Below are 18632 nucleotides of genomic sequence, written 5' to 3'. Positions count from 1 at the left end.
ATTCTTAAGTATTATTACTCTTGTTCTTGGGTGTTCTTCATTAAGTTCTTGGTGTTATTAAGTTCTTGGTGTTCTTTTCATTGTTGCTCTTCCAATCCATCCAAACCTAATTTTCAACCAACCCAAGTGTTTGTCCATTTTCCATAAATCATTTGCTCCATACATTTTGCCCTAGCCGTAACCCACTTTCCTTATTAGTCACATTCAAATTCGGCAATCACTTGCCTTATTGGAATTACCCTAGCCGTCCACTTCACTTCCCATATTAATGTTCCTATAATTTAAGAACCCTAATTGCCCTCATCTTTCCATTCCCTTACTTACCATATTCGGCCATCATAAGCCTTCCCTCCATCAAACCCTAGCCATCTACCTCAAAGCCTATAAGGAAACTCATTCCTTTTAGGAGTCTTGACTTCCTCACATTCAAATTTAAATTCCAATTCAAATCCCTAAACTCAAGGAACCACTCTTGCCAAATTCAAATTCAAATTCAAATTCCTAAACCTAAGGAACAATCATAAACTTATTCAAACTCCATCTCATTTCCATAATCCAATCTCTTAAATCTCTCAACTTCTTCTAATCCATCTAGTCAACCAAGATCATCTTGCAAAACCAAACTACCCTAACATTAAGGGTGAACCAAACCCAAAGTCGGCCAACCCTAGACACCAAACACTAGTCCCATTCATCCACATCATCCTCAAACCCTAGCAACTCATCCTAGACTCCAATCCTAGTCCATCTTTTCCAATCTCGAAATCCTCCTTAGCCACCACATAAAACCTTAGCTACACTACTCCATTCAAACCCTAATCATCATCCAAGAGGCCCCAACATTAAGGGTAACCCTCATGCTGTCCACATTGCATCAAACACTCATAATTATCATTTAGAACACCCATTCCATCATCATCATCATCATTCCATCACTCAAACACTAAACCTTCATCAACCTAGGAATCCTTCATTGCCATTATTGTTCAAAGACCAAGTAAGAGGGCAAGGTCACTTGGTCATCATCCTCACCAAGACAAGTTCGTGGACTTAGTGTTTAGGGACAAGACCGGAGTCCCTAACGCCTACATCATTGTGCCTGTGTTTAGAGTTTTTCTTTGAGATCTCAGTGTCAGTTTGGCCCATCCATTAAAAAAGCATTCATTTGGATCAAAACATGTGAAAATAAACAATTAGGTGTTTAAGGATACTTTTCTCTCTTCTTTCACGAATTGTTTCAGTCCCACTTAATGACTGTTTTGGACAAAGTGGGTAAACCGATAACTCATAACTTTAAAATGGGATCCTCCCTCTTGGGAAGGGGGTGTTAAATTTAGTTGAGATGAACTCCATATAATTTAAAAGTATATATATATTTTTAAATTATATATATATATATATCGTTAGACCATATTAACTATCAAGAAGAAGAGGATAGATTGCCTAGCCCTGCACATATCAAATTCCCAAGCATGTGTTATATATATATATATATATCGTTAGACCATATTAAGTATCAAGAAGAAGAGGATAGATTGCCTAGCCCTGCACATATCAAATTCCCAAGCATGTGTACAGCTGCTCTCTGTTCGTCAATGGAAAATGATCCTTGGCATCCCTTTTGACAATCCTTTTTTACTACCATCATCAAAAGTTATTCTTTTTTATTTTTTTAATGTATACTTTATTTAAATAAAAATGACTTGTTATTGACATGCTAAGTAGCATCATCCGTTCGTCAATTACCAGGACTACATAATTCTAAATGCTTAACTTGCGCAGCCGGCTGCAATTGCCAAAGCAGCAAGTTCAAAAATTCCATAAACTGAACTCTGCTAGTGGAAGTAGACTCCAGAGCTCTCTTACTCAATGAGCTCACTTGAGAAATTATAAATAATCCATAATATCTATCATGCCGTTTCTATCCCCTGTCGATTGCAAAACTCAGTTGGGATAAACAAACAAATTATTCTTCTTATCATAAAGGGAGTAACAAGGAAGGAACTTATAATAAAACCAAATCCTGGTGTTACAAGAGTTCTATGCCGCAAGTTGTCCAAAAACACTTTAATCTGTAGTAGCTGCTCCTTGGTTTAGCTCCGCAAATCTCATGCCAACACGCATAGAGTGCTTCAGGAACTTCTCGGCACACCGACGCACACACGTCTCCTCTTGCTTGGTCAAGGATTTCCGTTGGAAGGTGTCCACACAGTCCATAAAACATCTCTCCACCAATGAATTATACATCCTTAGACTGTAATTTGTTTTCATCAAGAAAACAATAGGACAAAATTAGAGGCCTTAAAACTAGAACAACATTAACGTCTTTACTGAAGATTTTACTTTCTCATCTCAGAATTCAAAACTGGCAGTATTTATAACTAGAGAAAAGAACAAGTTCTATCATACAAACACATAAGAAACCAAACCGATGCGATGAATTACATTTATCATTTATAAGTTGCAATGAGAAGTATAATTTGTATACAGGCACAATGCAGTCCTTTCCTGTACTTAATTAGACGCCGTTATTATAACACTAATTATTTCCTTATCTGTCCACTACTAAAAGTTGCAGATATTTCTGGCTGCTAAAAATATCTGAGAACAGAATTATATCCGAAGAAAGAGAAAGCCTCCTTGGCCACACACTTTACACATCCATCTCTCAGGGCAAGGTCAACAATGTAAAATCTAGAGTAGATTAGGAATGATATTCTCGGAAGCATTCTTGGTTAGGTCTGTGATATTTATGGACATATACAACACACCATATATAGAAATTCCACAGACGATTCTTGCTTATTATTGCATATTCAATTTTTACAAGGTTCATGCAGATAGGCAGACATAGGGTAGAGGTCAGAACAGTGTAAACAATGTTTTGCACTAGAAATACCATGTAATGGATATTTAAAATCAACCAAGAATATAGGCTGGAGTTTTTTTAAGGAAAAAACAAAGACAGGCCATGCTATTGAAGAAGTCGAAACATTAGTCACAAAGGCCTCCATCAATTGTGTACAAACAAAATAGGAGTTCAAACACAGGGTAAGAAACAGCTTAGCAGTGGAGATATTAGCCATTCCTTGGAACCAGTAAAAGTCAAAGCATATCAAACTATTGATGCACAAATTATTCAGTTCTCTAAATGTGTCATTAGCTCACTGATCAACACCTCATATATCAGCCTTATAAGGTTTAGAATATAGGATTGATACCCTCAAAATGGAATGGTTTTGAAGGCTTCTATGTACTGTTTCATTGACTCACGTCTTACAAATTTATTCTTAATCATATAAATCGATATCTTTAAGATGAATAGCTGGAAAAACAGCCAAGCATTTTCAGCATTTTGGATAACACAGTGGCAACCCTCATATTAATTAGCATCATTTCCCAACAAGATAATCGCCCATTATTTTTCTATTCCATTCTGTTCCGAACTAACTACCCAAAAAATAACGAAGAAAATTCTTTTCTATCACCGCCCCTATAATTCCTTTTTCCTATCTTTGAGATGAAACGTCAATCGCAATGTTTACCTCTGAAAATCCCAATCTAATTAAGCATCCACATATCACTGCTTATATCTTGAATAAATTTAAAAGACCACAAGAACAAAAACACATTTGAGTTTGAATTCCCGTGCCTTTAAAGTTCAAAACCTTAAGCCCATAAAAAACTGCTGAAGACTAGAGTTTTGTTAACGAAAATGGAAGTAGCGGTACGATTTTGCAAATATAAATATAATCCAGGAATTGATGGGATTGATTAGAGAGAGAACCTGTCCCGGATCTGAAGCTGTTCGATCATGGTGGACATTCGAACCTTATCTTCTTCAGGAAGAGACTCCAAGTCTGCGAGCATGGTTTTGTCCATCTTTGATCCAACACCTCTCGAGATTTAGGGTTTAACAGCTCTGCTTTCCCGGCTTAGAACGAATAGGAGAAAGTGGTGCCTTTTTAACCCGGTTCCACGTCCTAAACGCTACAACAAGGGAACGGGTAATGTTTTATTTTTTATTTTTATTTTTTATTTAATCAGAGAACGGGTAACGTTATATACGCTAGAGTCCAGTCCCTAGAGTCCACTCTATTTAAATAAATAAATAAATAAAAACGAGCATTATTATTAAAAATATAATTTTTTTTATATAAATTTTAGATTTATATATATTTTTTAAAAAAAATATAAAAATTACACACTGTAAAACTGTAAATATCATTTATAAGATAATACATCACAATTTTCATAAAATTTATTTAACATTCAATATTTTTTATTCATCATCTTTTTAATTATCATATATTTGGATTATATTTAGGCTAAAAATATATATAATTATTTTAATTATTTGACGTCACTTTAAAAATTAATAAAAAATATTAATGATAACATTTTTATTATTTAAAATATTAATTTAAATCGTAATAAATATTATATAATTAATTTCATGGGTCTTTTTCACTTTCAACCTTTAAGAAAAATGATTTGTATAATATTAAAATGTGCAATCCATTTTTTTTTTTAATCTAAAGTATGCAATCTTAAATTCAAGAGCAGTGCTATAGGCACAAAAAAATTTTTATAAAAATAAACTCATAACTGACGTGGTACGTTAAATTGTAAAACGAATTTTACAGGTCACACATGATACAACTGAAAATTCTTAGAAAATCATAACATAATGCACAACATATTTAGACTAGACTAAACACAATCATATGGCAAGCATATGTTATTAACTTTTCTTGGGACCATATGTTTTACTTTTTAACTTCTCCATCCTCACCTATGGTTTGTCCTATAGGCTCCTACTGTTGCCCAGATCTTCCCATCACTACAAAGATGAACCAAATTAGGAATAACAAATTTAAAAACAAAATAAAAATTAATCAATAATTCTATTTGAAGGCTCTCAAAAGGTTAGGAATGACAGGGCTTCAAACTTCTCCTTTTTCTTTCAATCTGTCTTGTGTCACTCTCAAGCCACTCTTTAAACTTACTTAATACGAGTGACTTTCACTCTCCCTCTCGCTTCCTAATCCTAAAAGGAAAATTATTTACTCATAATATTTTTTACAACACTTTACACAATAATATTTTAAATGAATGGTATTTTTGTAAAACATCTTATAAAAATAACATCATTTTATAAAAATATCCTTATTTTATAATATTATTATATAAAATATTATAAAAAATATTGTGTTTATATCATTACTCGACCCGCGCATCTCCATTCCTTATTGGTTGTCTTAATTCCTCATCTTCCGCTTTTAGTTTCCATTGCCTTTTGCAGCCATCCTTGGTTTTCCATTAGGTTAAGTAAAAAAGATTAAGACTGACCGACGGGTTAATACTTCTCTTCCTTTCCTAGCTACCTTGCCCTTTACTAGTAAGTAGGCTGCTGCTGCTACTACTACTACTTCCTCTGTTGACAAATGGAGAACAGATTTCCTCAACAAATAAAAAAGTATAACCAAAACTGACATTTTTAATAACTCCGAACCTATGGGAGCAAAAAGGGTATCATGTAACTTACCTAGAGATGTAAATTCAAACTAGAAAATCGGTCCGGACCGGACCGGACCGGTTTTTCTAATTTTGAACCGGTTCGGTTCGGGACCGGTTTTTAGAATGTAAAAATTGGCCGATTTCGGTTTTAGAATTTTTCAGCCCTGACCGGACCGGTTGATTAAAAATATATATAAAAAAATAATATTTGTATTATTGTATATATAAGTTTTATACAAAATATTATATATATATATCAATAATTAATATATATAAGTTTTATATATTATGTATAATTATAAATATTTATGTGAAATTTTTATATATAATATATATAATTATATATATTCATATATGAAATAATTTCTTATTATAATTTAAAATTATTACATAAAATGTTAATACTAAATCACTAAAAGTTTATAACTAATACTAATAGTCTAATATAGACTAATAATTATAGTTATACTTATAATTAATACTACAAGTTTTTACTAAAAGTTTATAACTAATACTAATATATAACTTATAACTTATAACTATACCAATAGTCTAATATTAATACTATTATATAGTCTAATATATTATTTAGCTATACTAATATATAAGTCTCTATTTAACTATTTAACTAATACTAATAGTCTAATATAAACTATAGATTATAGTTATACTTATAATTAATACTCAAAGTTTTTACTAAAAGTTTATAACTAATACTAATATTAAATATATATTTTATAACTAATACTAATATTAAATATATATTTTATAACTAATACTAATATATAACTATACTAATAGGCTAATATTAATACTATTATATAGTCTAATATATTATATAGCTATACTAATATACAAGTCTATAACTATTTAACTAATAGTCTAATACTAATAGTTTAATATAGACTATAGACTATAGTTATACTTATACTAATATAATTATACTAAATCACTATAACTAGTACTAATATATAACTATACTAATATGCTAATATTAATATTATTATATAGTTTAATATATTATATAGCTATACTAATATATAAGTCTATAACTATTTAACTAATATTAATAGTTTAATATAGACTATAGTTATACTAAATTACCATAACTAATACTAATATATAACTATACTAGTAGGCTAATATTACTACTATTAGACTAGTCTAATATATTATATAGCTATACTAATATATAAATCTATAACTATTTAACTAATAGTCTAATACTAATAGTTTAATATAAACTATAGTTATAGTTATACTAATATAGTTATACTAAATCACCATAACTAATACTAATATATAACTATACTAGTAGGCTAATATTAATACTATTAGACTAGTCTAATATATTATATAGCTATAGTAATATATAAGTCTATAGCTATTTAACTAATACTAATAGTTTAATGTAGACTATAGACTATAGTTATACTTAAACTAATATAGTTATACTAAATCGCTATAACTAATACTAATATATAACTATACTAATAGACTAACATTAATACTATTAGACTACGGTTTATTAAATGTATTACAAATATATATATATATATTATATAGTCTAATATATAAAATATTTGACTATAGTATATTAAATGTATTACAAATATATAAAAATTTTAATTATCATTTAAAAAAAAAACACATTGAAAAGATTCAAAGAATTAAACTTTAATTAAATAGTAAAGGGCCAAAAGCCAAACGGCGCCGTTTTCATCTATTTGAAAACCCTAAATCGTCTCTTTCGTGAACTCAGCACTCTTTCCGCCTTCGTCTCTCTCGTCTGTCACTTCTCAGTCACAGTGTTCTCACTTCTCTACACATCACTCACTTTGCTCTCGCCTCTCGTAGCTCGCTCTCTCCGTCTCTTGTGCCGTTGTGCCGCCTACGCATTGCGCTCAGTGGCTCACTCTCTCGCAGCTCTCTCTCTCCGTCTCTCACTCTCAGCTCTCCCGCCTCTCAACTCTTTCGTCTCTCAACTATTTCGTCTCTCACTCTCAACTCTCCCGTGTCGCACTCTCTCGTCTCTCAACTCTCTCGTCGCTCTCAATCTCTCTTCTCTCAACTCTCTCGGCCCCTGTCTCAGTCTCTCTGCCGATCTGCCCCCACGGTAAGATTTTTTTTTTTTTGAAATTACAGACTAGCCTACTATGATTTTTGTGATTGAATTTTGTGATATTAGGGTTTTTGTGATTAGGTTTTGTGATTTTGGGATTTTTGTGAATCTTGATTGCCGATTGGGTTGATTGGGTTTTGTGATATTAGGGCAGGGTTTTTGAATCCAAAATTTATTAGTGTTTGTTATTGCCAATTGGGTTGTTGTTGGTTGTGGCCTAGGCTTTGTCGTTGAATTGTTCTAATGCCCATTCTCCTGTAATGAAATGAACCATTCTACTCAAACCTTAATTAGGTTGATCGGTAAAAGGCAGTCCATGTATGTGTGGTATTTAATGTTAACACCAGGTAACTTACCCAAATAAAATGAATGGCCGAGATCAGTGGATGGTTAACACGTATAGAAACCTAAGGAACCATGGGATTTTTCTATAATCTTGTATTTAAAATCTTGTATTTCCAGATTTTACAATCATTGCGAGTAAGCTTTTCTAAACATGATCAACAATTAATGTTTATTTTTGTTACTATAGAATCACATATGGATCCTTTAAATGAAACAGAAACACACGACAATATTCAACCTACAATGGAAATGAGTCAAAGGATTGTGGAACCAATGTAAGTAAGCCATCTATTGGTAGGAAAAGATCAGTAGTTTGGGATTATTTTACAAAGATTCGTACTAAGGATAAGTCGAAACCTAGGGCTTCATGTAACCTTTGTGGGATGACTTATGCTTGTGATCCTAATATAAATGGCACAAAATCAATGTTGGGGCACTTGGAAAAACATATAAGAAGTCTCCACTTAGGAAAGTAGATAGAGACCAATCTATATTGGGTTTCCAGTCTGGATCAAGCAGTGGGGGGCTTGTACCTATTTCTTTTAGTGTTGAGGCATGTAGAGAAGCTTTAGTAGAAATGTTGGTTCTTGATGAACTTCCTTTTAAACATGTGGAAGGGGAGGGGTTTAAGAAATTCATGCTTGTTTTACAACCTAGATAGAATGCGATTCCATCACGTGTAACGGTTGCGAAAGATATTTATAAATTTTATTTGAGAGAAAAAGACAATCTGAAAAGTGCTCTTAAGGGGCAGCGCATTTGTCTTTGCACAGATACATGGGCATCCATGCAAAATTTTAACTATATGTGTCTCACTGCACATTTTATTCATGAAGATTGGAACATGCATAAAAAAATTATCAATTTTTGCAAGGTTGAAAACCATAAAGGGTGAGACACTAGGTAAACAAATTGAAATGTGTTTGCTAGAATGGGGAAGGCCCAAAATATTTACAGTTACACTTGATAATGCAAGTTCAAATAATGGGGCAGTTTCGTATCTCAAAAGAAAGATAAGGAATAGAATGGATACTATTTTGGAACATGAGTTCTTGCATATGAGATGTTGTGCTCATATCTTGAACTTGATTATTCAGGATGGGTTGAAAGAATATGATCAATCAATTGCAAGAATTAGAGAAGCTGTGAAGTATGTAAAATCATCTCCACAAAGGTGGAACACATTTAAGCAATGTTGTGACAGTGAAGACATTACTTGTAAAAGTGGTGTATGCTTAGATGTAGCAACCCGTTGGAACTCCACTTATATGATGTTGGATAGGGATGAAAAGTTTAAAAAAACATTTTAACGGCTAGAGGATGATGATCCGGGATATCTTCGTAGTGTTGAGGAGGATGATAGTGAGGATGATGATGATGTTGTGAGTTGGGTAAGGGAGGGGCATCCAAGTTCGGGCCTCCAACCATGGATGATTGGGATAAGAGTAGGTTGTTTGCAAAATTTTTAAAACTTTTTTACGATACAACCTTGTGTTTCTCGGGGACCAATTATGTCACTTGCAACAGTTTTTTATTTGAGTTAGCAACAATTCAAGCTGCAATTAATTTGGAGTGTGTGGAAGGGCCTCATAATTTGAAGACAATGACATTTAGTATGAAATCTAAATGTGAAAAGTATTGAAAAAATATTAAAAAAATGAATCTTTTGTTGTATGTTGGTTTGGTTTTTGATCCTCGGTATAAAATGCGTGGTCTAGCATATATTTTTGAATGAATATATGAGGATAATAGTTCAAAAGTTCTTATGTTGGTGGATCGGGTTCAAGATGCCTTGACTCGTTTATATGATAGTTATTGTGAAAATGATGGAAGCAATGTTGGGGCACAAGATCAAACTATAAGTCAATCAAGCGAGAGAGAGGCTGGTAGTACAAGTTCAACTGCTGGGGTAGATCAATGTGATTTTAGATCATTAATCCATGCACAAATTAAGAAGTGTTTGGAGTCTGAGAACTCTTTGGCGACTAAATCTGAATTGGAGTGATATTTATTTGAAAAATGTGAAGAAGATGATATGAGATTCGACTTATTGACTTGGTGGAAGGTCAACTCCATTAGATACCGCGTGCTTTCAAGAGTTGCACGGGATATTCTTGCAGTTCCGATATCTACAGTGGCCTCTGAGTCAGCTTTTAGCACAGCAGGTCGAGTACTTGATCCTTTCCGCAGTAGCCTATCTCCACTTATGGTAGAAGCTCTTATTTGTACACAAAATTGGCTTTGTTCTTCTGCTCCGATTAACATTCGTACTTTAATGGATGATGTTGAGGAGTTGGAGAAAATTGCTATATGTATTTAGCATCATTCACCTTTTCTTTAACTATATCTAAAGTGTAAATCATATTAGTAATTTATTTTAATTATTATGCTTATTTTTTTCCCTTTTGTGTAGAGCTCATGGAAGACTTAGGAAGTTCTTCAAGACCTACTTCTTTGGCCGAAGATAATTAAATTTAAAGTAGGTCAACTTGTATAACATATTTCTTTAATTTTTTTATTATTTAATGTAATTACTAACTTTTTATTAGAATTAATTGCTTGATTTATTTTCATGCAATTGCAAGGATTGTTGAAGGGACTATTGGAGTTGGTGGCTTGGTGCATAGCTATTGAAGTTTTTTGTTGGATGTTCTAACTTCTAAGTTATTGTAATTTGGACTTGTAATTTGTTGGACTTTTAGACTTGTAATTCAGACTTTTAAGTGTTTGGACTTGTAATTTAGACTTTTGGACTTGTAATTTGTTGGACTTTTGGACTTCTAATTTAGATTTTTGAACTTATTTTACTCTATAGGCTCATAGACTTATTGATGTTCATTCTTGAATTTCTTGTGACTGCTCTAAAAAATGTGTAAGTACTAAGTTATTTCCTTTAACATGCAAGGACTTGTTGTAGACTTGCAGTGCTTTGTTTAATGTATGATGTGTAAATTCTGTAAGTTGTATGCATTGGACCATTAGTCATAGACTCATAACGGATGAAGCAGTTTATTGCAGATTGTTTTTAGTAAAGCAGTTTTTTGGAAAGCAGTTTTTACTAAAACAGATTTTAGTTAATCAAATTTTTTGTAGTAAAGCAGATTTTTTATTGAAGTAGTTTTTAGTAAAGCAGATTTTTTTAGTAAAAGTTAAAACAATTTTTTTTTTTAATAAAAGTATAAAACAGATTTTTTTAAATTAGTTTTTTTTATAAACTTTTTTAATGACAAACTGTGAAACTTACATTTAAAAAAAACCGAAAAATCGGACCGGACCGGACCGGAAACCGGTAAAACTGAAAGTACGGTTATGAGGGAAACCGGTGCGTAATCGGTTTTGAAAAATACAACACCGGTACATACTGGTTCGGTCTTAGATTTTGTCCAAAACTAGACTGGATCGGACCCGTTACACCCCTAAACTTACCAAACTCTTAAGAAATAACACAAAGTCCTACTCTTGCAACCCTCGTGCGAGCTTCGTTCCCCATGTAAAGGCTTACATCTCCCTCACTTAGCATCCTGAACCCCTTGAACCTACAAAGAATTAGACACATGCATGCTCTTCTGGTATCCCCCGAGGGGGACTCAGGGTAATGATAATTTTTAGTAGTATGAGTAGGACTAGGAGTTAGGTAACCTCTAAAGGTGTTTCTATTTTGAGTTTTGCTATGTACAAGCAAATTTGCGTACCAATCTGCGTATTAATGTAGTTGCCTTCATATTCTAAATTCAAATTAGCATTGTTTTCAATAAAATCTACTTTCTGACCAATCATATTGAATGGGCGCGCGTATTAGTGAGCAAAATCGCTTACAATTAGATTTTTCCTTCTATTTTATATCCTTAAACAGCTGTTGATTGAGGGTATTAGAGGGAACTCGTTATAGTCGAGTATTGGTGTTCTTACATAAGCCTTCTCCCTACTACGACTTGCTTAACATATTTTGTTTCGTTCTCATGTAAATGCATTTACACTACACACCATCTACGTGACATAATTTGATTTAGAAGATAAATTTTAAAATTTAAATCTTACAAATCAAATCATTTCATGTGGATATGGTGTGGTGTGGTGTGGTGCATGACACTAGAGGTATAAATAGCCATAAATAACTATGATATGATATCGTTTGAAATGGGATAAGAGAATTCCTATTATTTTATTTTAATACTCTCTTTTCTTCTCTTAATTAAAGAAAAAAAATTAGAAAATAAAATAGCAAGAAAAAAAATTAGTAATAACCCCAGATAGGTACATTCAATCCAACATTTTGTTCATTCCAACTTAATAGATTAGATTTAAAAGGTAGGTATAACTAGTCCATTAATAGCCAAATTCGCATTATAAAAGTCTCAATCGAAGCTTCCTAATAGGGGCCACCTAAAAGGATTTACTAAATTCATCATCAATTTGTACCAAATGATCAAAATGACCAATTATTAAAACAATTCATTGTGGTGATCAAAAAGGGAACAATGATATCATAAGATATATCAAAATCTCAAAAATGGGAGAAAGATAGACATGTGAAGTGAGCTCTACCATATTGATTTAGCCTTTAATACCACTTAAAGGATTCTCACTTGAGACATCAATAAATATTGTAAAACCCACTAAATTTAGTGTTTAAATTCATCCTATAACATATTTTAGAAATCATATACGTGATATCGCTACTCACCTTGCCTTCTAGCTTTGATTTCCCTCTTCCCTTCTCCAAACTCTACTTTAAAATCCCCTTATACCTTCTTTGATTCTAGAACTTCTTAGGAAATGAGAAACTTTTTGACAAAAGAAAAGGAAGAGGGGATTTGTTTACATAACGAATTTCAACCTCTTTTTTTTTCTTTGCCACGATACCATGCATGGACTGCCATTTCCACAATATACCTCATTGTAAAGAGGCCAACTCTTTCTAATTTTTCTTGGTACTATTGATGAGACAGTTCGTTGTTGAATTGCTCTCTAGATCTTTGAGGCTATTTCACTGCTTGATCGATGATCAGTGAGTAATTGTGCATACTTTATGCCTCTAAAATTTATATGATCCCTAGCATAAATTTTATCAAAATAATGATAATCCAGGAGTGACTTGCACTTGCTTTGGTTGTAAATTTTCCTTGTTACTTTGTTTGCTTTGATTGAAAAATCTAGAAAAGTCCAAAAATAAAAATACATGAAAAGTGTCAAAAACGACTAACAAAGGCGAAATTAATCCAGTTCCAACGCCACCAATCCGTCATCTATTTTGACACCAATAAGCTGGTTTCGAGTCGATCGAAGATAGATGTCCTTGGAGAATTATTCCAAGACAAAGTGATAGGAATTCCAAGACAACTAGTGTTCTTTGTTCTTGTTATTCATTCTAGTAATGTAATCCATGATGCATATATCAAAAACCACCACCAATGTCAGAATACAAAACACACTTCATAATATCGGTTTTCATTCATGCATGCTTTGTTTTTCAGTGTTTTTGTAAGAAATCCTGACGTGTGAAGAACCATGTCTACTCTTTTGTTATCAAAACAATCCTTAGAAGGTACTACAATCCATCTCCTTACCAAAACACTGGTACTTTGTAGGCAAGCATGCTAGGACGAATGAAGCCCATCTACATGAGCTCTAGCATGCAACTAAAGTTTCAACTCTCTTACCTCACACTCTTAGAAGGCAAGGATAGCATGATTGTTCCATGTTAAAAATATTTTTTAAAGCACAAAACCAGCAATTCCAAGAGTATAAAGAGAAATCAAATGTCCTCGGTGAGAATCAAATGTCTAGTCTGAGCTTCAAGATTTTCCTCCAACCCTAATAACCAGTTCCCCATTAAAACTGCCAAAAAATGAAATTTTGGCCAAACACATGCAAGAGAGAATAGTTAATTGTTTGATAGAAAAAGGTTTCATAAAGTGATTGATGACCAAGATTATAGTGTTAAACCACACAATTTAGGAGACGACATAAACTCTCCCACCACCACTTCAGCCACATCAGCAGAGGAGATTGTCCAGCAACTTTAGCACTCATCACCTTGTGTCACAACACCATTGTCTGGCATAGATCATGACAGTAACTCAAAAGATATCATCCACATGCCTAATAGAGATCAATCTTGACGCCAACATTCGAATCCCACTATTTCAGAATTCTCAATTGTTGTACATTCTCTGTATAGGAAACTACATATCTGTCAAATTTTGTATATTTGTCAAGTTTGGTCTTTCCTTTCCAGTTTACATTGTACAACTTATCTATATATTTGAGACATATTGAATGGTTTTGATTATCTTGATCAAAACAATTTTCTGCAAATTCATTTCACAGTACCAAGGCTCTTATAGGTTCAAACCATTAACTGGTCCAATTTTCTCTCTTACCCATATCTTTTCATCATGGATACTTCCTCACCCACCATTGCACCTGCACCACTTATTTTTCCAACCTTTACTCAGTTCACTGGTGTTAAACTTAACAACACCAACAACTTATAATGGCTTTCTCAACTTGTTCCAATCTTGTGGAGTCATGACATGTTGGGCATTGTGGATGGTTCTAACCTCTGCCCATCTCCAGTTCCCACTAATGCTAATGGGAAGGATACTACAAATCCTGCCTAGGAACTTTAGGTCAAGAAAGATCAATATTTGCTTGGGTGGATCAATATGACTCTATCTGAGTATTTGGCTTGAATACTTTGTTGGGCAATATAACCATTTACAAAATTAAATGTATTATCCAAGTAGATAATTAGAATGATTAAACAAGCAAACAATCAAAGCAAAACACAGCAGATTTTTTACGTGGAAAAACCCTCCAGTGTAAAGGAAAAAACCACGGGGCAACTCTGATCAAATCCACTATAATAATATAGAGTTTACAATACTCAAGTTTATGCTCAAAACTTGAGTTCTCAACAAATTGAGAAATACAACAATGATCAATCTCTAAGACAACAATAATCTCACCTCAAAGCACCAGTTTGATAATGTCTGTGATACCCCTACTTTGAATACTATAACTCTCTAGAGTATCCAAAGAAAAATCATCACTTAGAGAAATTCTCAATTTGTACTATGTAGAAAAATACCTGTGTGAAATCCACACCCAAAAGAGAAAAGAAAACATTTTGCCTTTTTTCTTTCCACTTGATGCGCTGTATATTATCCCTCTCTCTCTTTTTCTTTTGTTTTGTTGCTTGTCCACTCACTGCCCCGTAAACCACTTGAACTTCCTTTTTATAATTGCAAATCGAAGCCCTAATGGGCTTAAGTAAGACCTAAGCTACCACATGTGGGCTGGACCCACTCAACAATCTCTCCCTCCAGCCCATCGTAAGAGGAGATTATAATCTAACATCTCAGTTAGAGTCCATGCCGGCTAATTCGGCACAAAGCTCCAGCATCTCTCTGGTAACAACATTTGTCATCATGTCAGCTGGGTTCTTCTCAGTGTGAATCCTTTTCAGCAGTAATGATTGTTCCACAACTACCTAGCATAGCCAATGGTATCTCACATCAATGTGCTTTGTACATGAATGATATGTGGCATTCTTACTCAAGTCTAGTGTACTTTGACTATCACAATGAAACACATACTCATCTTGCTTCAAACCTAAATCTTGTAGAAACCATTTTATCCAAAACATTTCTTTCTCTGCTTCAGTTGCTGCAATATACTCAATCTCAACAGTAGATAAGGTAACACACTTATACAATTTTGACTGCCATTTTACAGCTTCCCCTACAAAAGTAACCAAGTACCCTGAAGTTGATTTTCTACCATCAAGGTCACCAGTAATATATGCATCTATATAAGCCTCCAAAATTGGTTTTGAGCTACCAAAAGTCAAGCACATCTTTGAGGTAACCCTCAAATATCTGAAAATACATTTCATTGCTTGCCAATGATCTTTACCAGGATCAACTAGGAACCTCTTGACAACTCTCACTGCATGAGCAATATCTGGGCGTATGCAAACCATAGCATACATCAAACTCCCAACTACAGAAGAGTAAGGAACGGTTGCCATGTTATCTTTCTCTTCCTTGGTAGAAGGACAAGTCTTCATACTTAGTTTGAAGTGACCACCAAGAGGAGTTCTCACAGGTTTAGCATGCTTCATAGTAAACCTTTCTAGTATCCGCTCAATATACTTCTCTTGTGATAACCACAACTTCTTAGCTTTCCTGTCACGAACAATCTCCATACCTAGAATCTATCGTGTTGGGCCAAGATCTTTCATGTCAAATGACTTGAACAACTTTGCCTTCAAACTTTGAATTAACTGAACATCTTATCCAACTATCAAATATCATCTACATATAACAAAAGAATAATAGTGTTACCATCAGGGAACCTTCTAACATACACACAATGATCTGCCTCTGTTCTGGTATATCCATGACCCATCATGAATGAGTCAAACTTTTATACCATTGCCTTGGAGCCCACTTCAATCCATAGAGACTCTTTTTCAATTTACAAACCATGTGCTCCTTCCCTTTAACTTCAAATCATTTCGGTTGAACCATGTAGATCTCTTCCTCCAAGTCACTATGGACAAAATCAGTCTTTACATCTAACTGCTCAAACTCAAGATCCAAGCTAGCTGCAAGACCTAACACAACGCGAATGGAACTCATCTTGACAACCGGAGAGAATATCTCAACAAATTCTATTTCCTTCCTTTGATTGAAGCCTTTTACCACCAATCGAGCTTTGTGTTTTACTAGCTTTCCGCCATCACTCTTACGCTTGAACACCCATTTGTTTCCTAAAGCCTTTTTGCCTTTAAGGAGCTCCACTAACTCATAAGTATCATTCTTGTGTAAAGAATTCATCTCTTCCTGCATAACATTCATCCAATTTTGCTATTCCTTGTGAGTTTTCACTTCTTGAAAACTTTCTGGCTCCCCCTAATCAGTAATTAAAACATAATCGGACTCGGAATATATAGTTGATGGAAGATGCTCCTTTATAGACCTCCTAACTTGAGGTTCTGGTGGAGTAGACCGCTCTCCCTGCTCGACACTCTCTGTGCCAACTTCATCATTCTCATCAATTGTTGCTAGCTCATCACCTTGATCTTCAACTTATATCTTTTCCCCATTAGTTGCACTCTTTAAAGACAAAGAGATATGTGTAAGTTTAGAAACACCTTCAGCTGCTTGTCTTTGCTTCTCTACTTTTTCAAAGTCTGTCAATGTCTAATTTTCTATGAAAATCACATCTCTACTTCTGATGATTTTCTTCTTCTCTAGATTCCACAGCTTGTAGCCAAATTTTGCATCTCCATAGCCAACAAATATATAGGGAGTAGCCTTATCATCAAGCTTAGCACATTGTTCCTTTGGCACATGTGTAATGCCTTGCACCCAAATACCTTCAAGTAAGAGTAAGGCACATCCTTTCCTGTCCATATTTTTTTTTTGGAACCTCGAACCCCAAAGCAACTGATTGAGACTGGTTGATTACGTAGCATGCAGTATGAACAGCTTAACCCCAGAATGGCCTAGACAATCCTACCATCTTCTTTATGCATCTGACCTTCTTTAAAATAGTGCGATTGATTCTCTCTACCACACCATTATGCTATGAGGTACCCAGAACTGTCTTCTCATGTCTAATGCCATTTTTTGAGCAATACTCCTTAAATTCATTAGACATGTACTCACCTCCGTTATCAGTATGAAAACACTTTAAAGATCTTCCAGTTTCTCTTTCTACCATGGCATGGAACTTCTTGAAATGCTGGAGTACCTGATCTTTTGTTCTAAAACAATACACCCACACATTTCTTGAAGAATCATCAATAAAAGTAACAAAATACTTATTTCCTCCTAAGGACTCCACTTCAATGGGACCACATACATCAAAATAAATTAAATCCAACATATTTTGTTTTCTAATTGAGGTTTTCTAAAAAGAAATTCTATGATGCTTACTAAGGAGACAATAATCACAGGGATTTAGTGACGTACCTTTGGCAAAAGGAATGAGAGACTTCATTCCCAAAACCTACAATCCCTTCTCACTCATCTGAGCCAGCCGCTTGTGCCACAAGTCTGGTGAAACATCATCTGTAGTTGCATTCACTGCATCACCACACACCTTTACTTCAATCTTGTAAAGTGTACAGTAGATCTTGCCTCTAGCATACACCATTGACCCCTTTGACAGTTTCCATCTTTTGCTGCCAAAATAACTCTCATAACATGCCTCATCAAGAGCATGTGTAGATATCAGATTCAGGCGCATATCTAGAACATGTCGCACATCCTTCAATGTTAGTGTACATCCAACATTTGTAACAATACAAATGTCACCAATTCCCACAATATCAGCATAACTTTCATTGCCCATATTCACCCTACCAAAGGTGCCTCCTCTATACACAGTAAAGAGTTCTTTCTTTAGGGTAACATGGTAGGAAGCTGCTAAATCAATCACCCATTCTACATAAGGATCTGCAACATGACAACACTCATTCTCTCCTACATAAAGTATTGCCACTTCTTCATTTGAAGCACTAGCTGTAGTTTTTTTATCATCCGCCTTCCTCTAATTTTTCTCCTCTTTCAATTTGTTTTTCCAAGCCTTGCAATATTCCTTTATATCACCATCTTTATCATAGTAGAAA

General features: G+C 33.9%; 1 protein-coding gene across 1 annotated transcript; it reads right to left on the bottom strand.

Annotated features, from left to right (window-relative positions):
* Positions 1-1836: 1836 nt before the first annotated feature.
* LOC121265040 (mitochondrial import inner membrane translocase subunit Tim9-like) lies at positions 1837-3973 on the bottom strand. Its single transcript, XM_041168480.1, has 2 exons — positions 3788-3973; positions 1837-2254 (listed from the first exon to the last, which is right to left on the bottom strand). Exons 1-2 carry the CDS (start codon positions 3880-3882, stop codon positions 2068-2070), a joined length of 282 nt encoding a protein of 93 aa, XP_041024414.1. The 5' UTR covers positions 3883-3973; the 3' UTR covers positions 1837-2067.
* Positions 3974-18632: the final 14659 nt, after the last annotated feature.

Source organism: Juglans microcarpa x Juglans regia, chromosome 5D, assembly GCF_004785595.1.
Source record: "Juglans microcarpa x Juglans regia isolate MS1-56 chromosome 5D, Jm3101_v1.0, whole genome shotgun sequence".
Classification (NCBI taxonomy): Eukaryota; Viridiplantae; Streptophyta; class Magnoliopsida; order Fagales; family Juglandaceae; genus Juglans; species Juglans microcarpa x Juglans regia.
The sequence above is the reverse complement of the archived record's forward strand: the minus strand, read 5'-3'. Positions and strand labels throughout refer to the sequence as shown.